The sequence below is a fragment of the Crocodylus siamensis genome, chromosome 10, assembly GCF_052110815.1.
Source record: "Crocodylus siamensis isolate JL-2025a chromosome 10, ASM5211081v1, whole genome shotgun sequence".
NCBI lineage: Eukaryota > Metazoa > Chordata > Crocodylia > Crocodylidae > Crocodylus > Crocodylus siamensis.
The window spans coordinates 67392413-67414783 of record NC_143404.1 but is presented as its reverse complement, the minus strand read 5'-3'; the positions used below and the strand labels follow the sequence as shown (position 1 = coordinate 67414783).

The following is a 22371-nucleotide window of genomic DNA, read 5'->3' as shown; positions in this document are numbered from 1 at the left end:
TTTTTGATGATAAACTTTTACGTTTGAAATTTGTACGGCCTGACTATGGGTTGTGTGAATGGGGCATCCCATGGCTGTAGCCATGTATATTTGATATACCAAAAATGAGGGAGTTCACAGAGCACTGCAGAGCCTAGGAACCACCCTCTACATATGCAACAGATATAACTACAAATAAAGCCTTGCTCTGCTATAGATGTTTTCTGTCAGTTGATCCAATGCAAAAGAGACGAGTATTATGATCCCCATTGTACTTGTGGAGAAATTGGGGCACAGGGTGATGGAGTAACTTATGTACGGTCATCTGGTAGGCAGGGGCAGTGCTGGGAGAGAAACCTGGGTCCTGAGAGCCGGTTTAGTAATCTAGGCACAAGACATCATTACCACCAAAGTTAATAACAGGTCATAACATGAATCCAGAATTAGAGGGGTCGTGAATAAATAAAACATCATATTTTGACCTAGAAACCCATATGATTTATGTATCTCCTTGGACAAAATCCTGGCCCTCTGAGAAAGCCAAGGGAGCATTGCTATTGATATCAGTTGGGCTCAGATTTCATCCTGTGTATTTTGTCAGCCAAAGCTAGGCAGCCAAAATCTGCAATCCTGATCCTTTAGAGTTTTAAGAAGCAGATATCAGTTTAAGGATAGACCCTGTGAAAGCGAGAAGGGAAAAACAAACGTAGCATTTCAGTCAAAGAAGGGAGGGCAAGGCCAGAAAGACATTTAAACGGAATAACTACTTTAAAATCAATGCAGCATCGTCTGGATAATCAATATAATGAATGATGAATAGGCAGAGCTGTCATTACTGAAAGTACAAGTAGTGAGGATGATAGCAGAAGCAATTTAGGAGATATGAACATGAGGACAGGATGGAGAAAACTACTGTAGTGTCAAAGACAAAAGCACCCTGCTATGCAGCCTGGCATCTCCAAGTTAAAAAATGTATTAAACAGATGAAAAAGCCCTTTTATATTCTCACTGCTATTGGTCTCAAATGAGAAGTGAGAATCAGGCCCGCCAGGATCATGTAACAGGATCATCAAACTATATTGGAAGATGCGCAAGGCATCAAGATAAAATAAATGCTTGAAATCCTATTGCAGACCTAATACATTGCAAATATGTTTAAACTAAGCTGTATGCTACATCCTGTAGATGGAAAAGTAAAGTAAAAGCAGCACTTTCCCATTACAGGATGTTCCACGGGGAGTAGCTGATAGCTCCTGGCATTCTCTTTCACCATTATTTTTTGTAATTAATGGCAAATTTTGACCTTTCAAGCAGCTAACCTAATTCATAAAGGATGTCACTCCCTAATTAGTGGAGACATCACATTCTCAACCTCAAACAAGGCATGAAGAGACAACCTAATGAGAATAAAGAGAACAAGTGGATCTAGAGATGATTGAATAAGTTGAAGAGGGTGCTGCCATCTGGAACTGAAGTGATACATTCTCTATTGTTTAAAACAAAATTAACGTCTTGGGAAAGAAAGTGAATGGATGCATAGAGCACAAATAGCATAGGGGTATGTCCAGATTTCAGGTCAACTTGTGTGCAGTTTAGCCAAGTAATCTGCTACCCGATGAGACTAAAAAGCTGCAGAAAGGCAAAAAAAAAGAAGAAAAAAACCTACCATGATAGGCCAAAATGTGTTGTCAGAACACGTAAGACGGGTTGCATAAATAGATGAGCCTCAGCTGAACTTAGGAGGCCGTATTATAGCCAGGCACTCGCAACAAACACATAAAGTGAAATAAGAATAACTTAAGATTTTCAGAACTGCAAGCAAACACAATGCATAAGAAAGTAAGAATTCATTTACACAGGCAAATATGCACACGAACAGTGAAATCAGGCAGACATCTCTGCACAAAATCTGGGCTTTAATATATGCTCAGCCTGCATCTGGAATTTTCACTGAGAAAGGAGAGGTCTATGCAATTATAATATGGTTTCATAACTTCCATAATAGAGTAAAACAGCACTAAAGTTTAAACTTCAAAGATTTTGCTGCAGAGTTGAACTAAGGCAGACAGGCCATTAATGCAGCTGAAGAAGCAGAATGTACAACGGATAGTACTTAATATTCAACCAGACTGAGAACTGGAAGAATGCACCAAGGGAATACATTGCTCGGGAATATCAGCAACAGAAGCCAGTCCCACCATGGGTCGTGTGGCCCAGAGACTTCTTCTTGGGAAATGCTGTGCTGTGAATTTTGCTAGCAGATATTTGCATTTGCTGTAGCCTTGCAAGACTGGATGATGATAGGAGTGTGGACAGAGCCAAAGTTCACTTAATGAAATTAAGGCCATCAGAGAATTTGGTCTGTAGTCTACAATGACACACTATGTGGGCTGTGCCCAGGGTATTTTGTACGGTACGCTACAGCTCCACAGCGAGTTCATGCACGCACACACGCAATGTGAGCAAATGTGACTGAAAGGACACAACACCAGACTCTTGATTTTTTTTTTTGCATCCTGGGAAAGGATGAATAAAAAGCTCATTTATTCTGGTTAGCATGAACCTCCACAGTTTTTCACTGCCATCAATTTTCCCTCTCTTCTTTTGAATAACATGCCTTTATTAGATTTTCCCCAAATGTTTTGCAGTATATTATTTGTGGTTGCTTGGTAAAAGAGAGCAGTGCATGGACTATTGCACTGTTATAATTCACTTCCAGTCTCAGAAGATTAATTCAGCCAGTTTTATTTTGTTTTATATGAGGCTTACCATTTCCTTTGGAAGAGAAAACATCAACAGCTTTGGATATGGGATTTTATTTTATTGCATTGAGATTGGGTCTGGTTATTTCCATACAGAAAGTTAAGAAAATCAATGATTTCAAAACTACTCAAATTGATGCAAAATGGAAAAGCGACTCCAGAAGGGCGTTTTCTTATCTCAAAATGGTGCTTTGAGAACAAAAGACCTCCAAAGAGGATATCCATGTGTGGGTGGAGAGGGGTGAATTGGACAAAGCTATTTTTATAGCTTACCAAATGCAAGGATGAAGTGCACGTCTATACAAAATCAATGGAAGGAGGTTATAATCAACTGTACAATAGGCTGTATGATGAACTCGGAAGTAATGCTTCCAAACCACGATAGACTGAAACTCCCACCCACAGGTTGAATCAACTTCTGGTAAGAACAAAAAGAGATTGTTTAAAAATGAAATCCCTTTAAGGACTATAATACTTTTACTGTACTTTTCCATGCTGTCTTGGGTCTGGTGCTATTAGGAAGACAGTACACATAGGAAAACACTCTTTTCTGCATGGTAGCCCTCTCCAAGAATTCACTGTATTGCCTACTATTTTCATACTACTGCATGGCATTTGATCTTGAATGGAAATAGTGACAAATGTGAATAAATACAGTAGTAGGGAGAACAGCAGGTCCTTTTTTCTGCTGTTTCACCTTGAAATTTCACCCATTTTAGGTCTTACCGTTGGGAACAGCTTGCGATTTTTAGAAAGTTGAGTCAACTTTGCCCAAACATTACCACAATAATAGCTTACAATTTTGAGAGTCAAGGGAGATGCTAATATGTTTCATACACTTCCTCAGCATATTTCTGCATACGACTATTTATCCACATACTGATCACAAACACGCATGCTCACCGTACAAACACACTTGGACATACTTTATCAAGACCAAATCACTCTTTGCCTAAAAATTAGAGCCTGAGTGGATGCAAACCAGCCTAATTCCACTGAAATCAGTAGAGATACTTTAGTTTATCGCTGATTAAGGTATCTGGCCACATAGGAATACATATACACATTCTTGTTATGCTCACCATATTGCACAACTGAATTATTAAGAATGCCTTAAAACAGTTGTATAATGTTTTGAATGCCAGAGTATAGCATCTTTTTATAGCTATTTATTTACTAAGGTCCTGAGCTGACAAAGCACTGATGGACTCGCTTGATTTTTTTAATACATAGGTAAGTCCATTCAACGAAGCATTTTAGTATGTCCCCATCCTATTACTTTAATGAAGAATTAGGCTCATGTTTGAACGCCTTCATGAATCAGGACCGTAAGTAAATACAGAATCATACAATCAATTTACCTCCAAGCTCATAAACGAATCTCAAGCTAAATTAATTACTATTAATATTTTGTGTTATTATTTAGTTAACTTTTAAATGAATATAGATGAAATGTTTTATTGATTTACTTCAAGGTGCTCTGGTAATGGTTCAGACTGAAATGGGAAGGAAGTAGCTTTCACTTATCCCTGTCAGTATTTTAAAATGCCAATGGGAGCTGTATTCAATGACTCCAGGACTTCACCGCCGTTTTCATTCCCTCCCTCGCTACAACAGTTTTGTCACTCAACAATACCCTCCCTCGTCGTTCACCTGCAAAGACAACCGGCGGGATGTTGAGCATCTCTTTATTAATTGTAATATCAGGTGAGTAGAGGGGAAGAGCCAGGAATTCGGCATCTCAGTTCCTCCTTTGAATTTACCTACAAATGCAACTCTGTGCCTTGAAGGATTAATTTCACAAGCCTTAAATTGCAGTTTAATTTGAAAACTAATTCAGCCCCATAATTGGCTTTCTGTTCAAATCACTGAGGCTAAAGATTTAAATTCTTAATATTCAGACGACTCTCAAGTATCTGGCCCCATTTGTGCATTAGCCCATGGTGCTAATCTCTAAAGGAATCTCTGCTGACATAGAAATAAAACAAATACACAAACAAGTGAGACTTTAATAGAATAATCTGTTTTAAAGTCTCTGGTATTACATATAATAGTGGGGTTTTTTAATAAGATTTCTTTAACTCAATTTGCCACATGTAGGTTTTGCTCCCTTCTCTTTAATTTTTAGGTAATATTCGTATCAAGAATGCTAGCAGAGTTGTGTGAAGTTAGGGGAAGGCAGTGAGTTTTAAATTACAACATTTTCAACTAGTAACGTTTCTTTCCTTTGGAGGTTGCTTGCTCTCAGGTACTTCATTTAGGGGCAACAAATTGGCGTCAACTCCAGTCTTTGCCTTAACGATGCCTTCAAGAATTAAATGAAGCAAGCAGGGGTGCAGTAGGGTGAAATCTTGAGCTATCAGAAGCCACTCCGAATTGAGGCACTGAGTTCAAAGCTTTCACCCCAAGATAGATGGAAGAGTGGGTTAAAATGCCTTGTTACAAATTTTCTCAAGGGAGGGTTTTCCACCGGAAAATGCTGATTTATTAAAAGCCAAGTGTTTTGCAGAGATGTGCCAGTTTGGATGAAATTTCATTAACAAAAAAAAATCAAGCAAAGCTCCAAGAAAGGTCAACATGCAATTTTGGCCCCGCTTCTCCCCTTTTTTTGTTTTTTGAAAGGAACCTTTTGCTTTTTCACCTTGAAAAGACTTTTGGCTTCAACTTCCTAAAATGCATGTGGCGTCAAATAGAAAGGGTTGAAACTGGAACAAAAGATTTGACCTTATGGAAACACATGGATTCCCCCAAATACATGTATTTCTAGGAATCTGCGCAAGGGGAACTTTGATGCCTTTTGGTTTTTGTTCTGCCTTTGAATGGGAAAGAACTGAAATTGGAAAACGTCTCAGGAACTAGAAAATCATATTCCACCTGGCTCTCCTCCCACAGGATGATCTTGGCTTGCTACAAGCACAGCTGTAGCGATGCAGTAGCACAAGTTCATGTCAGGCGGTAATTGGTGAAGCACAAGTGGGGGGAAAGCAGTACTTTCTGCTATCGCCCACTACAGCTAACAAGGCTTGGTTACCAGAAATCAGCTTTGACAGGACAACAGCATTCCTGCATCATGTACTGCATTCAGAAAGGAAGCTGGGGTATCCATCCTGCTTTATCGGCTCTTGCAAGGAAAGTTCTCCAGTTATGAGAACTTTGCTGATTAAGGCTGCCAGAGGGACCAGGGGAATTTCGGCTCTCGCTTGCAGCTGCATTTTTAAATCTTAGCTGTGTTCTTCCTATAGAGGCAAAGTTCAAAGAAGCAGAACATTATTCAATACCAGTAAAACATGGCCTTTTAAGATACACTTTCAAATAGTGGTACATTAAATCAAGACAACTAAGGGAGGGGAAAAAAGCTGGACCCATCAGTAAAAGAGAGTCATACATCACTATTCATGTTCTGCATTTGTTTGGAAGGGCCCGCATTTTAAAAACGAAATGGTCCACTGGCGCCACCTTAGACTAAATAAACCTGACAGCGCTAGGAAGAATGCATTCCTGAGAGCACATAAAAAGGGAAAAGAGATATAATTCAATCTATTGTATGCTTCGACGCTGTGCAAGAGCCACATTACGACACCTAGAGTCACTGTGAGCGGTACCTTATTCCATAAGGATGAGTTTCATTGATTTCAATCAGACTAAATTCACGGCACGAGGAACTATTCACCTGAAGGAGATCAGACTCTCACTTCACAACAACAGCCCTTAATTAAAAATACATGAAGCTGAGGTCTGCATTCCTGTCGAGGTTTGATTCCCAGGGTGACTTACACAGCTCAGAGAGCGTGTTTGTTGGGACCCCCGATCGGCCTCTTGGGTTCATTACGGCCCTCTCACCCAGGAGGAGATCGGACCACCTTTGAACAATTCTCTGCACCTTCCTGCGCCGATTCTCCTGGCTCACGCCATGTGAAACGCACAGCCACAATGGTTGCGGGAGACTATTTTTTCTCTCTGCAGGAGGTGCATCTGTTTTCAATTTGGGATGCTCGAGATGTCCGGGTAGAGCAAACTGGCCGTATCACATGCAGCATAGCATCGCCCATGTTCATCCACTTGTCTGCATTCCCGTGACCTCGAATCACGGTGGCGTCTTTTGACGCACAATTCTGCGGCCTGTATTTTGACGGGACTTCTCTCTACTCATTGCACAGGCCAAGCAGGCTTTGCAGGTCCAGGGCTCTGCCCCCATAGGGAACGCTCTTTCTTGCTAAACTCAGGGGGGCAGGAAGGAAGCCCAGTGCTCGCTCCTTACCAGATGGAGCTGGTTTGTGCCCGAGACGAGAGCATGCTGCATTTAAGCAATTCTTGTGCTGCTCCTTCTCGAGGCAAAACTGCTCTTGGAGCAACCCCTGGGTTACTGCTTCTCTCTGCTTCTTTCTCAGCAATGTGCTGTAATGGCACAGGAGAGCACTTTGTTGTTCACTTCAAAGGTGATCTGCTCTATTGATCCTGTTAATCAGTCTTACTGGGGCTTTCCCCTATATGCCAAGGTCATTGTGCACTGCTCAGCGGTGTATATTTGATGATCTTACTCTGGGAGATTTACATGGGCTAGATTTTGAGCTCCTGACTGTTTTTATCTGGGAAAAACTCCTACTGACTTCAAAGGAACTTTGGCTGATTATAGTGGTTGCCATTAAAGTCAGCATTTACTGCATATAGTCGAGTGACTTTCTAACCCGTGCAGATGAAAATATCGGTGGCATTCCACATCCTGCAGTAACTAAGTAAATATTGGCTTTTCAATAATGACCCCGTATGTGGGCATAAGGATGGTACAAGAAACAGCAATTGTGTAGGAGTCAGGGAAGAATTTTCCAAGTCCTGAGGCAAAGCTCAATGGTGCTGAAAAGGGCCTTTTCTACGAAATGAGTGCTGATCTATTCCATCTCATAAGACTTACTTAGCCTACCTGAAGCAAAACTGTCTAATATATGTACTGTGCTGGTGAATCAATACTGAACACATTTTGCCATGCCTTTCCTGTAAGAATACATACCATACCTTTCATTTGTTGATCATCGTGCTGAATAATTATGAATCCTGCCTGCAGTTTTTTTGCCTCGTTCTACGAAGCCTTAGTGCAGTACCTCTGATGACTGTAATTTCCTGATTTAACTTGAATTAAGGAGGATGCTTCCATATCTCTGGGAGCTTCATCTTTAGCTAAATAAGCTGTGTACTTCATTTTGGCTACATTTGCCTCCCTCCAAAACAGCGGCATATTAATTTACAGAACGTGACAAGTGCACTGGAAATACAAACTAACTGTATAACCTCTCTATTATTTTCTCAAAGACACAAGATTATAATTATTGCCAGGTACACGGAATAAGGGCCTCAGATATCCATGTTCCCAGGAGAGTCTACAAAGGCAAGGAATAGAAATTCAATACTAATATAAACCTTTAAAAGAATACCGATTAAACAAGAAAGGGGGAAAAACAAATACATCAAAGGCAAATGTAATTGCTTTTGAATAAAACAGATTGCTTTCTACCTATCTGCCTTAAAGGCAGGCGCTGTAGTCTGGGATGTAGAATACCAAAAACGACTGGTATAAGCAGAGGCACAAGTATTTTGTAGTCAAAGGTATCCTATTCTCATTTAATAGCTTAAAGGCTTATCTGGATTTCAGACAAGAAGAGGTTGCAATTTACTGCTTCTATCATCCTAATGAGCAGGGCTAGTTTAACATTTGGGAACACTTTCAATATTGATTTGTTTTAGAATAAGATGTAGGAAATTTGATTTGTTATGGAAATGCCGTGCATCAATCTGCACCCCAGACCTTGATAACTTGCCTGTGGAAGTCTCAGCATGGCCTTAATATAACAGGGGGGTGGAAAAAACTGTCTCTGGAAGAAAGGATCATTAGAAGGATCAATTCAATGTCTTCACATGCCAGCTCCGACGAGCCGACTCCGGTTCAGGACTTTGAAGTCTGGCGCATCTCTACCCAGAACACACCAGGAGAGAAACTGTGTTGTGTGTTTTCCTCCAGAAATAATGTCATACTTTGTCCCCACGACATGTCACTGCTACAGCCCATTCCTCACAATTCTGAAAGACAATCAATCAGGATTGCAATTCACCTTGTTAAAAATAGTGGCCCCTGGAGATTTTTCTATGACAACTACCTCAGGCAGCAGAGAAGTCATGATAAATGTTTGCTGACACCAACCCAAATGTCATGTGATGTTTAACCCCTCTACCTGGTAAACAACTGAAAATAAATTTATCCTAGCCACAAAAAAAAAGCAAAAAAAAAAAAAGCTTGTTAAGACTTTAGGAAGTTTAAATTTTACAGCATTTACCTAAAGATACCAACAACAGTTTTTACAATACAGTCTCACTTTTTAATTAAATAATAAATGCAGCCATGTTAATTATATTCAGCACAAACAAAGGCAGATCCCTTACCGTAACGGTAAACTGGCCACTTATCTACGCCTAAATAATAAATCAACACGCTTTTTGGAATGAGAATCTTAAAAAGAATATTTTTTTCCAAAAACACAAATGTGCTGAAATGTAAGTCATTACCTGAATTTTATGTATAAATTAGGCACCCCAGCATTTAGATATTTTGAAAATCTGGCTTTAGGTTTTTGCCTAATTCATGCCAAGGGAAAAAAACACAAAACTGACTGTCAGGCTAAGGACAGACATTATGCAAACTGGTTTAAGTGATGAAAACTGGTTTAAACCTGTAACAGAACAGTGCACCTAAATCGGTTTGAAAATGGCTGCAACTGGTTTGAGAGAAACCTGTTTGACCGTAGCATCAGACTTAACTGATTTGGGTTAAACCGGTTTATGCAATGTCTGTCCCAGACCCCTTCCCGGTTTAAGTTAAACCAGACTCCCCCAGCATCCCAGCATGCTCTCTGGGCTGAGCAGGGCTCTCTGCTCCATGGCAGGGCTGGCTGGCCCCTCCCCTGAACTGAATCAATTCAGGTACAGGCTTTTTGAGCGTCTATCACTGAGAAAGACTCAATAGGCATCTTCCAGTGCACTACAATGGATCAGGGCCAAAATGAGTTTCATAGATTTCATAGACATTAGGGCTGGAAGATCATCAAGTCCACCCCCCCGCCCCAAAGGGCAGGAAGTCAGCTGGGGTCATAGGATCCCAGCAAGATAAGCATCCAATTTGCTCTTGAAAGTTTCTTCTCATCCTGGGATAGATTTTGTTGGAGTCAAGATGGATGCTAAATACTGAATTTTCAAAGGACTGTGTTAGATGGCAGTCAGATAAAGTGTTTTGAGCACTGTGCCAAAAACAGAGATCATCGCAGGGTTTCCTTCTGTAACAGGATTTGGTAAAAGTGTACCTACTCTTGTAGGACACTGTAAATACAGCAAAGGTGAGGGACAAAGTACTAGGACTTAAGTTTCAAAACATCAGCAGTTGCATTTGCAAATAAAACTTCCAAACATTCAAGACAAACTGAATCCAATTCTGCCCCTCTTCTTTTTCAAAGTATCTGCCAGCTAAGCTAAATCATTCCAATTTTCTATAGCAGTTAATAAAAAAAAAGAAAGAAAAGCAAAATGAAGAAGAGAAATCCCCCAGATCCCTCAATGTTAATACGACTTATTGAACAGGTGGTCAAAGCAACCAAATCAGGTTTATATTTGAAGACTTGTGGCAACTCTAAGAACTTTCCCAACTCTACCTGGTTTAGATCCTTCATCAACAGATCCATTATAGACTTGGTTTATAAACTCAGGTCTGTTGTCATTCATATCAATCACATAGATGTAGAGGTCGATGGGGTTCTCCACCTTGTTTCCATTCATATCAACTGCATGAGCCCTGAGCTGGAAATAAACACAACAGAAACATGTCATCAGCACAGTATGGTCTAAATGGAAGACAGTATTTTGCTAGTGTTGACTTCTAAGCTTATATCTTTATCACAAATTGTTCTCTCTAGATCAGGAGTGCTCAACCCCTAGCCCACAGGGCAGATCCAGCTTGCAGGGCTCCTCGAGGGTCCAGCAATTTGGCAGCAGGAGAGTGAAGGCAATTAATGTGGCCACTGCTCCTCCACTGCCAAATTTTCAAGCTCTATGAGCCACATGACATGGCCCCATGAGTCAGATCTGGCTTGAATGTGCAGGGCTGGGGTAGTGGTCCCAATCCAGTATGATCCAGTAAGCATGGGCGAGGGGTCAGGGCTGTGGCAAGAGGTTCAATCCAACATGCAGAATCAGGGCTGCCGGTGCAATACAGCATGTGGGGCTGGATCAAGCCCCTAGAACAACCCCGTACTGTTCATCTGGCCCAAGGGGCCAAAAGTTTGGGCACCACTGCTCTCAATATTAGTATTCCCAGCAGAAAGCAGACATTTGTTTTTCGTCGAAGCTATGCAGGATACACATTATTTCACGACGGGACACAAGGCTAAAATAATTTAAAAATAAAAGTCAATAGAAACAATACCATTCTGGCTTAGAGACTTTGTTTTCTTTGCTGCTAACAGATCATTATATTTAAGTATGTTTTAAAATAAGACACTTAATGTAGCAATCTGCTCAGATTAAGTTTTGCCTGCTACTAACTGAAGTTAGGGCATGAGTTCATTTCTCTACGACCACCAGGGATTTAACGCAGAATCCCAAAGCACCCTGTGGCCACAAAACACATGTAGCAATTACAGACCAATGGGATCTTATAATTGTTGACAGTCTCATCTATTATTGGTATTGCTGCACTACCAGGCTCCATACAGGCACAAAACAAAGACTGCCCCTGCCCAACAGGAGATTTTTTTCAGAGGGCAGGGACCCCATATACAGTAAAGAATAAAACACCTTCCTCAGCCTTCGCTACGACATCACTGATGCAATGTTACAATACCCAGCAGCGTACTGCTGAGTGCTCAGTTCAAAAGGCCCTGGGGCTCTACCTGATGAGGAACAACCATCAGAAATAATGCTGAAAAACCAAGAGCATCTGTTTGCAGGGTAAAAGGAACAGATCCAGCATGTCAAAATGAGTAATTAATAAAATAAAGCAATCAACAATAGTCTGCAACAATCAGTAATCAGGTGAGGGGGAAAAAAAAATGAAAAGCTTCCTCGTTACAAGGAACAGATGGCTTCCCTAAATGGGGTGCGCGCAGAATGTATTTGATGATGTTGGCCAGGGAGGAAGGCGGACGATGGGAGTCTTGTCTGATCCGTGCTGGGCGACGGAGGGACATCTGGCTCTCCGAGAGCTCTGCAGATTGGTTTTGTCACCCCCTCTTCATTTCAGCACTGCTGAACGTTGCTGACCTGCCACCGCGACATTAAAATCGGGGCCTGTGTTCAAACCCGGCGCTGAGTTCTGAAAGGCGGATGAATGAGGAATGAAAGCTCCAGATAAAAGTAGCTTGGTGAAAAAAAAACTGCTTAAAAAAATAAGGCTGCCACTTCAACACTGGATCAACAGGTAGGCTTACCTAACTGGCCCTTATTGCAGTCCTCACATTATACACCACCTGTTAGCATGCTCTTCCCTGCAAGACTGCTAATGTATAATGGCCTAGCTTTTCAGAGGTAATGAGCACTTCCAGTCCCTACTGACACCTTCAATTGGAGTTGTGGATGTTCAGCATTGCAAAAATTCAGACCCAATGTGCCAAAGAAAGTGTGCACAGCAAGTGAATGTGGTAATAGTCTTAGTACTGCCTTCTACTTTTTGCTTTTGCCATGCCTGCATTTGATGGGATTTCTACCTCTTCATGTAGGTTAAGAAGTCCGGGGCTTGACAAAAAGAGCTACGTTGTATTATGATAGGCTGGATTAACTTTTGAACTAGGGAAGAGAGCAAAGAGCCAGGAGAAATCTAACGGCAGGGGGGTGGAAAATGTAAAAAGAGGTTGAAAATTCCATTTTTTAAAAATACCCTGAAAAAGCAGGCTCCATGATTAATATAAAATGTGGCATTTGTATTTCATGACTCTTAATGCTCTTAATATCTGCATTTCATGCCTGCGTATAAACTGCTTTGACTTGTGTCAGTCGAGCTATCCTTCATCATGTCAGATGTAGCAATTCAATAACTTTACAAGTCAAAGGTCAGATTGTCTTCGAAAAAAAGTAATTCGGAGCTAAAATTAAAGTTATTATCTTCAAACTGAAGCCGTGCTGGGCTCCTTCTTGCTGTATTTCCAGGAGCGGAAATGGCTTCATTCAGAGATAAAGCAGAGTGTAAAGCCAATATCTTTCTCTTACAGATCTGACTCCCATCCCCCGAAACTTTTAATTACATTTGATAGCTCTTGTTTGAAATCTCCAGGAGTAAGTAATTTCTCACTGCTGCAAGTCTATCTTCTTGCCACACTCACCGAGGCAATGTACATATGCACAGGTTTTGCTCAAGAAAAAAAAATTCAATAAGTACGAGCAGCAATCTTGCTAAACCTGCAGTGTTAGCCCTGAGCTCTCTGGCTAACATCAACGTTAGATCCTCATGCTTGAATTATGAAGGGGAGAGCGGTGTTTGAAAGGAAGCACATCTGAACTGCGGCTTGTGCCTGGATGAACCGAATGGGATGTTTCCATTTACCAGGCACTCCTGAGCACAGCACAGCAGCAGCCTCGCTTTCTTGCTGGACTGCACTGATGGCTGAGAGCCCTTAAAAAGTTCTTCTCTCACCTCCTGGTCCAGCACTCGGTTCTTTCCTTTTGGCCCAGTTTTTCTCCCTCACTCCTTATTTCTTCTTTCCCTTGGTCTTTGATTTTTCCTTGTATTTTCTGGGTTTTCTTTTCTTGCCTTTTGGGGGGGGGGGTCTATGGTTTGGACTGCTCTCCTGTTCCCTCACAACAAGCTGTGGGGTTGGAGCTAGCACTATCATCACCCACAGCATGTTATTTCTCCCTGGGGAAGTTAAGCAGGGTTATAGAGAGCAGGGAGGATAACTCAAAGAACCCCCTGCTGCTTTGAGGACTGCTACACAGAAGGACACCAGGGATAAGGCATTTCCTCTGTCTTGCAATGCTGCTCCTTGAACTAGTCTCGAGTCCTTACATTGGGAAATGCAGACATCCCACATTTTCCATGCTTTTTGACTGATTGATTTAGTAAGCATTTCTTAAGGTTGAGATTTTTATATTGAAGTTGGTGGAGAGCATGGTCTTGGCTGCAGGTTAGTGGAGAAATAAATAGGATCAGTGGAAAATGCTGTAATAAAACCATTTTTTAAATTGGATTCCTAAATGTGTTGACCAAAAGTCTAACTAGTAGGTCAACATTAGCTGGTGGAAGACGACACAGTTCCAATTTTACAACAGGCAAAGAGGGGCTTTGGTATCCTTTAAGAAATATTTTCAAAGTTATGACAATCTTCATTAAAAGACTTAGCAGCCATCCCCATATGTGTCTGAGGTTTTTCTGCAGACAATTTCCAGTGTAAACATAGCTGTTGGCATACAAATGATTCAGTATCAGGATTACTGACTACACAGGAGGAAGGTGATATCAAAAAGTAGTTACTCAAAGTCAACACCGTGAATTGTGTTAAATGTAAATATTACTTACGTACTAATACTATTAATATAAATATGCATGATCAATCAGCAACAACACCTTTAAAATTAGATATACAATGCTACGCCTAATTTATGCATACTTTATTGTGATGAAATGTCTTGATCAGGGCATTGGCAGTGCCATCATATCCCCTGCTTTTACTTGTGGCATGTTGTAGGACTCCCCTTGCTGTTTGGATTTGTACCTTCTGGTTGGGTCTAGGGTGTTGTGTGGATGATTTTTAGGAATCTTTGGATAAATGGTGGCCTGCGAGCACCGGACTTGATGGCCCAGAAGTCCCCTTCAAGTCCAACATTCATAAATGATAGAGCTGGTAACATTTTTGGTTCCAACTAGTGGAATTAATGCTGGTTTCTCTGGTTCACGTTCGTTGTTTCCAATTATCTTTTTATCTCTTATTCACTGTAAATAAATACTTCCTGCTCATCTTGCAACCAGCCTTCCCTGGTCCAGCCATTTCAGAGTAGATCCTCAGAATGAAAACTTACAACTTCTCATTGGTAGTGTGTCAGGCTTTATTTAAAAATCAGCTCTCAGGTGTTAACTGAATACCTGATGAAGAATGTCTTGCATTTGAAAGCTTGTCTAACTTTATTTTAACCATGCAGTTGGTCCAAAAAGATATCACTCCAAAAAAAAAAATCCTTCCCTCTTGAATATCAAAGTCATCTGACTATGAAAGTTAAGCTTGGATAAGCAGACTGCTGTTCGAGTGGTCACTGCATGGATATAGGGAGAAGGGAGAGGATGTCTCAAGGAACCACCTGCTGCTTGAGGAATGCTACAGATGCCGACATCAGGAACATCGCTGTCCTGCAACACCGCTCCTTGAACTGGTCTTGAGTCCTTAAATTGGAAAATGCAGACATCCCACATATCCGTACTTTTTCACTGAATTATATAGTAATCACTTGGAGACAAGGTCCTTTGGGTAAACCTGATATCTTTTTGAAGATCTTTAAAAGATATCAGATTTACCCAAAGAACCTTGTCTGCTTGTAGCCTTAGACCAACACGGCTACAGCCTCCACCTATAGTGATCATTTAGGTTGGATATTAATGGGGCTTGTGTTTTGATATAAATACTTGAAAATATATTGAGAAACCCCAGCTTTGGCCTTTTCTACCTCTTGTAAGGCCTACACGCATGTCAGTTGGAGGTTCTAGTGTTTGAAATGCTTAAAGAAACATCAGGCATCACTGATCTGTTCACCAAGACAAGCTGAAGAGCCATTATTTACAACAGCATGACTGGTGGGAAATAAATACCAGGATCAGGAGAAACAATCCACGTTAGATATTGCTACCTCCTGAAACGTACTTGGCAGTAATTAAAATAGGTCATATTTACACAGGAACATGAAGGTGCGGTTGTGAAGTGCTAGCCACCTGTACTAGGTTAAGCAAGGTAGCACAGATAAGAATGTGCATGAAGATATAGCAGAACGGGTAACAGTGGGTGTGTCTACACGAGACGCTAACTGCGTAGTATCCTAATAACATTGCAGGGTAGCCTGCCGAGCAAAAACCGTGCTAATACGCTATTGCACAATAGCATTAGGCTACTGCACAGTAAGTGTCACTAAAAACTTGTGTGCCAACGCTACTGCGCAGTAGTGCAGGTTACTGTGCACTGATTTACTACTTGGTTATCCAAGTACTAAACTTAATGTGCCATAACTACGACACATTAATGAATGTGTAGACATAGGCAGTGTACTCTAAGAGGCAGAGCACATATCCAAAATCCTGCTGGTGTGAGCAAATGCTAAAAGCCATGCTACAGCCTCTTCAGTGCTACTGTTACACCTATTAGCGAGTGATTAACTAAAGAGATATGCTGGCAAGTGCTACAACCGTACCTCTGTTCTGCTGTGTAGACAAAAAGACATATGTGTAACAAAGATAATGAAGAAGCCAGGGTAATCCATCCTCTCTAAAGTTAAAGAAAGATTAAGCAAGCTGATGAGAGAGTTCTGCTTCAGAACTGCCAAAATAATTAAAAGTGGATCTGCCTCAGCTCAAGAAAGAAAGGCGGGTTTTACCAGACAAGTGTCTTTCTAATGTGGAGCATTAAAAGGCAAGCACAGAAACTCCTAGAGCCTGTTCAGCCTTTCTGCGATGATAAAACCCTGGCTTCACCACTATTTTGGATCGCTGCTTTAGGTATGTTGCATTCATAAATGGCTGGCGAGGCGTTAATAAATAATTGATGGTTTAATACATTATTAATGACTTGCTATAGAGTTCAACAGGTCAAAGACGGTTTATAACTCTGAGCAATTGTTACCAACACTGCTCACTGACAAGCTTGCACTCGGTTAAGAGTACATACTCTGCTTGTTTTTAATGTGCTAGTAGCATTCAATAATACTTTATAAACTCTTTATAAACTGCACAGAAAAGAACCCGCATTTTAAAATGTGTCTGTATTTGGTTATTGTTGCTAGAAATTCAAAGTGTGAGGGCTTTTTGGAAGGCAGAGGGAGAAGAGGAAGAAGTACAAGCCTCCGCTGCACAGCCTTTTTCAAGCTTTCCTGAAACTTCTGTAATGCAGTATAGCTAATAGGGTAAATTTGTTATTAAGGATTATGGGTCACATAAGTCATTATTATGGGCGACAAAGTCATTTTTTTTTGGCTGCGAGTATCTAATACTAGACATCATAATGGCTCCATCAAAGGTGTTAGCTTGTGAATTATATCAACTCCGCGCTCATAATGACCTGGCAGCGTTGAAACGGTATCGACAAAACTGAAGCAACACAGACTCTCTCAAATATTCCTTTTTGAAAATAATTTCTCTTCATATTTTCCTGGGCACACCAGACAAAATAATTGTTCTTGTTCACAGAGGATAAAATAATTTTCCTTCGGATTCTCTTTTACCCAGGGGAAATCTCTTTTTCCATCCGACTAAAGAGGTAATCTATTTTCTTTATCCTTCTACCCCAGTCCAGAGCAGTGTCAACATGGTTAACTAGATACCTGATAAAGCTGACAGCGTGTGCATCTCCGACAGAGCAGTTAAGAATATGATGTCAGTGGAAGTGACCCATACCATTGCACTGACATTACAGCATCCCCAGGAATGGCTATTATGATGCCAGTAGAGGTGTCTAATGCTGGTACAAAGCAATCTATGAAACAGCCTTGTGTAGTGGCTGTGGAGAAGAGCTAGTGCATTGATGCAGGTAGCAGCAAAGTTTTGCAGGGCTATCATGTGAGGCACAATACCATTTTTAGCAGTTCCTTTGACTTTATTTACCAGGCGGCTAAATTTGCAGTGAAGTGACTCTAACTGTGATGCAGGTTAAAACACAATGCCTGATCATTGCCTAGCAGGTGGAGCATTTTGAGAGTCAGGAAAGTTTATGAAACCTCTCCGTGCTACTCATTTTAAAGATTCCCCTTGCCTTTAATATTCCTCTATCTCAACCAGTGGCTCTCAATCTGTTTAGACTCAAGGCACCCCTTGTTAGACTTGAGGCACCCCTTGCAAAATGCCAGCTCTTCCTCTTCACTGGTTTTCTGACTACATAAAAATAACCGAAGTAGTCTTTTGTTGCACACAACTCTGAAAGACCACAACAGGAGAGAATGTTTGAACACTATGAAACCTCTGGGTATATATCTTGTGAATCACATTTGCACACCTAGCAGTCCTACCATTGCATGCCACCCTTGAAAAGATTTCAAGGTACCCTCCAGGTGCTGCAGTCCCCTGGTTAGGAATCACTGATTTGAACACTTAATAACTTATATGGCAGTTCCATCTTACTCTCTGAGCACCTTGCTAGGAGCTATAATGAGAAATGACAAGAATAATCATTGCATGTTTTCCCAGAGTAGTAACTGCTCAATCAGTAACTTCCCATGTCATGTTAATATTGCTCTTAGTGACTCATAGTGTTTTAGGCTTGGCCTATAGACAAAGTTGCAATGCCTCAATTAGAGGTGAACTGCTGCACTATTTCAGGTAAAGTAGTAACACAGCATGTACACATGTCAATCTACTTTACAGTGATTCAGTGTATTTAATGAGAGTAGTTGAAAGCAAGGTAAAACAGGAATTGATGTCGATGCATATGTACACACACAAAGTTATACCGGTTAAATAGACAGATGCAATATCTTTCCTTTAATTAAACCCATACAGCCCTTACTTATCTCTATCACAGAAAAGAGCACCAATCTCTGCAAAATGAGAGGAGCAAGATGTGAAACTGTCCTATACTTACATTCCCTTTCCTTACTTCAGGTCATTTTAGAGGTAAACCCGGTCCTAATTTTCAGCAAAAAGAAATCACACATGAAGTCAAGCCACAAAACTGTACTGTGGAGGAGAGAGCATTTCTAACACTTGAAAAGACATGGCATCATGTGCTTACATGGTAGGAAGCCCTTTCTTCTCTGTCCATTGGACGGGTGACGTACATCCTGCCAGATACGGGATCAATGCTGAAGACTTCCATAGGAGGCTGGTCGGCTCCTACTCCAGTGATGCTGTATCTGATGTGGATCTCACTGTCCTTATCAGAACGAATCTGGATAAAATATTAAGGATAGTAATCATTTAGTTATGGAGAAAGAGTCATGGCATCACTGTTCAAAAGGCTTTACAGTAAGAGCCCGACCCCGCAAGCCTGCTGTAAACTTTACTCGGTGACTTGTAGAAGCAGATTTTGGACATAAACCCATCTAGTTTAAGAAGTTTGAATGGATTTTGCCCCCCACTTCTTTACAAATGCCCCTCTGGAAAGTAGAATACAAAACTGCCTGACATGCTTTTCCTGAGACTCAGAACTCCATGCACAATTTATTCACTTGCACAGCCAACTGCAATGATTAAATTATGTATGCAAATAACCAGGGCTGAGATTTTTAAGTGGTCTTGGGGAACTGGGCTCCAAGCTCCTTGGAAAACCCTGGCGTGGCCCTCAAGTTGGGCATACAGGTCTATATCTTTCAGAGCAAACGTAAATATGAGTTATGTGCTAATGCTATTACTATAAATACGCATTATCAATCAGCAACAAAGCCTTTAAAATTAGACATATAATTCTATGCCTAATTTATGCACACTTTATTGTGATGAAATGTCTTGGGACTAGGGATGCCTTGGAGTCACCTTGATGCAAACTGAGCTTTCGGGAAGGCCACCCTCTAAAAAAATCCTGTTCAAGTCATTTGAAGACAGGGCCTCAAAAACAGGTGCACAATCATTAGTTTTGGACTTTCAGGCATTCTAGCTCTGCACCCACACATGCAGCTGGAAATCTGAATATCCAGGTCATTATGTCACCCATCATAAAAGCTTGCTAGCTTGTTAATGCAGAGTTGAGGATGCCTTTCAGGATGCCACCATTACAATGAATTATTTCTTAAGGGAAAAAGCACTGAAGCATTGCTTTTGAAACGCACTCCTTCCCTTCCTCCCACACCTTGAGAAATACACAACAAATCAAATCTGGCACGAAGCATTACATGAACTTTGAGTACGTAGACAAGAAAATAAAACAGTAGGCTCAGATGTTACCCTAGCAACCTCGACTATCTCTTTAAATCTTAAATCTAGTTAATTTTCAGATCAGCCGGTTAAAGAAGCTCCCGTAACATCAGGCCTTTTTCTGAAGGAAAAGGCAAGGAACAAGGTGCAAATAAACAAGCCCCCACTCCCTCACTGTCACAAACTGTCTGGTGAGCATCAGGGTGACATGTGTATATTCCTTCCCTTCCCTTCCAGCTTTCTGCATGCAATAAATTAGTGGGAAGATAATAAAAATCCATCTTGTAGCCGTATGCCTTTGATATGGCAGCTGCAGTCTCTGAAAAGCCTGAGCACTTTAATACAGTACACAGGAAGCACAAATTAAGAATTCCTATTCTAGGTGATGGGAGGTGGTTTGCCAGGGGAGAGGAGGATGGGTTTACTGAACAGAGTTTGGAAAGGGGGTGGGCTACTACTCAGATACCCTCTTAGACAGAACCTATTGGTACCACTTTTGCCTCCTGATTCAGGTCTGACAAGATGCTGGATGTGCGATAATAAAAGAACGTAGATGAGCAACTCTGAGTATCCTCTGTGCCTTTGCCCAGAATCGGTACTTCATTTGCATCCTGTTTTTGTGGACTGATTCCATGTAGCAGCCTGCTAGCTTTAACAGCTATTAATCTTAGTTATCACTAGAAATGACCAGGATTGATTCTTTCTGGACCTATGTTTCTGGACTGAAGGTGAGTGAAGATGGGAAGGCTCATCAGTCTCTCCGCTGCAGGATTCACTGCTTATTCAGGTTGTTAGTACCGAGAATAACCGATTGGAGTTACGTTTGCATGGCAGTTTAGAGTAGGTACAAGGGACATTTTCTACATGCCCTCAACCTGCCCATGCCATACAAGCACCTAGCCAGTTGCATTAGTGAATTTTTGGGTGCAAACAACTAACTTTCAACTTGGCTTGCAGAACCCTGGATCTCAAGATTGCACATTTTAAGGGGCCAGCTTTCACTCTGGTTACTGGGCAGCGGTCTAGGATTGAACATAGGTGAAATGCTGCAGAAAGTAGCTCCATTCAAGAAGCTCAACCTTTAGCAAAAATGCTTTTCATAAATAAAAATGCATGCTCATAGACAGACCTATCAACAGAAAGCAGGATGAAGATAAGTCTGAAAGTCTCTCGAAGGCATTGCTAGGCCTTCTGTTTTGAGTGACCCTTTCCTTAGGAAGGCTGGAAGGAGAACAGGAGTTGCCCTACCAAAACTGATAATAGTTTGGGGACTCAGTCTCGGGTATAACTCATAGATTCTGCAGTTTCACAGAATTGATGCATCAGTGAACACCTCAATGTGCAGATGGCTAGCCATGGGCAAGCAAGGTCTCTGAGACATTCACCTGCCTTGTCTGAACGAAGCTACAGTACAAACACAAGAAATTGTTAAATTCTAATTCTATCCTCTGGGCTGAACACACAAACATGTTAACAGGGTTTATCAGCAGGAAGTGGACTATCGAACATTACCAAACTGGAGAAGGAAAGGACCAAGAGGCTTGAAGCAGGAGTTTCAGAGGCGAACCCATGGGTAGGTATGGCATCTTGGGCACCCTAAAAGGCCTTGATGAAAGTCTCAGAAATGCTCAGAAGTGGTATGACAAGGTACTTTGGGTAAACCCGATATCTTTTATTAGACCAACTCCAATATCTTTTATTAGACCAACTCAAACAGACCAACTGTATTTGAGGTGGTCTAATAAAATATATCAGATATACCCAAAGGATCTTGTCTGCCTATGTCCTTAGACCAACACGGCTCCAACCTACACCCTTGAAACACAGGAGTGGTAAGGAAAGGAAACTGAGGCAGGGGATGGGCATACAGGTGTTTTATTGTTTTTACCTAGATGCTCTAGATCTGCACATTGCTTGTGCTCTCTGAAGAGTTACTGTCTCAAGAACTTCTGTAAAATCTGGGTGGTATATACTGCACCTGCTATACATCCCTGAAAAGATAAACTATAAACCAGAGTGCCTGCACGTATGAAACAAAGGAAACGAGATGTGGGTAAGGAACTGGGGTGTCTTTGTGGGGGTTTGCACTGCTCCTCAGGGGCACAGGGCAGCTGGACCATAAGGTCCCACTTTGGCGAAGGGCTAACAGACCATCTGTAACCAGGATGTGTGCAAAAGAGGTCAAAGAAGCCCAGTGCAGGAAAATACCCAACTCCATGGGAACCCTAACAGCTACGGGCCCAACACAATGGGACCCAAACTGAGCAGCAGGAGGAACAGTCAGAAAGGACAGCTTGATTTCCGCTGTGAAATGGATGCAGACATTTAGACAGAAAACAGCTCCCATACCTGGGAATGAAAACAGAAGAAATGATGAGGTGAACTGAGAGTTGAGGAGGTGAGCGGTGTTGTTTTTTTTAAATCTATTTCCTGCTCCACATTGTGCCCATATACATGTACAGAGAAAGACAGAGGCAGAGAGGAGGTGGCTGGATTTGAATATCTGCTCCTATGTTTGACTCTGAGGACATACACAGGCAGAGCCTCCCCGTGCTCTGCAGAAAGCTA

At 41.4% G+C, this 22371-nt stretch overlaps 1 protein-coding gene across 2 annotated transcripts in view; it reads right to left on the bottom strand.

Annotated features, from left to right (window-relative positions):
• CDH4 (cadherin 4) overlaps nt 1–22371 on the bottom strand; it is a 617364-nt gene that overhangs the window by 118007 nt on the left and 476986 nt on the right. For both annotated transcript variants that reach the window (XM_090064612.1, XM_090064613.1), the window contains exons 5-6: nt 18686–18841; nt 10430–10574 (exon numbers count right to left, since the gene is read on the bottom strand). In XM_090064612.1, the coding sequence (XP_089920738.1) occupies nt 10430–10574; nt 18686–18841 (301 nt within the window). The remainder of the gene's footprint in view (nt 1–10429; nt 10575–18685; nt 18842–22371) is intronic.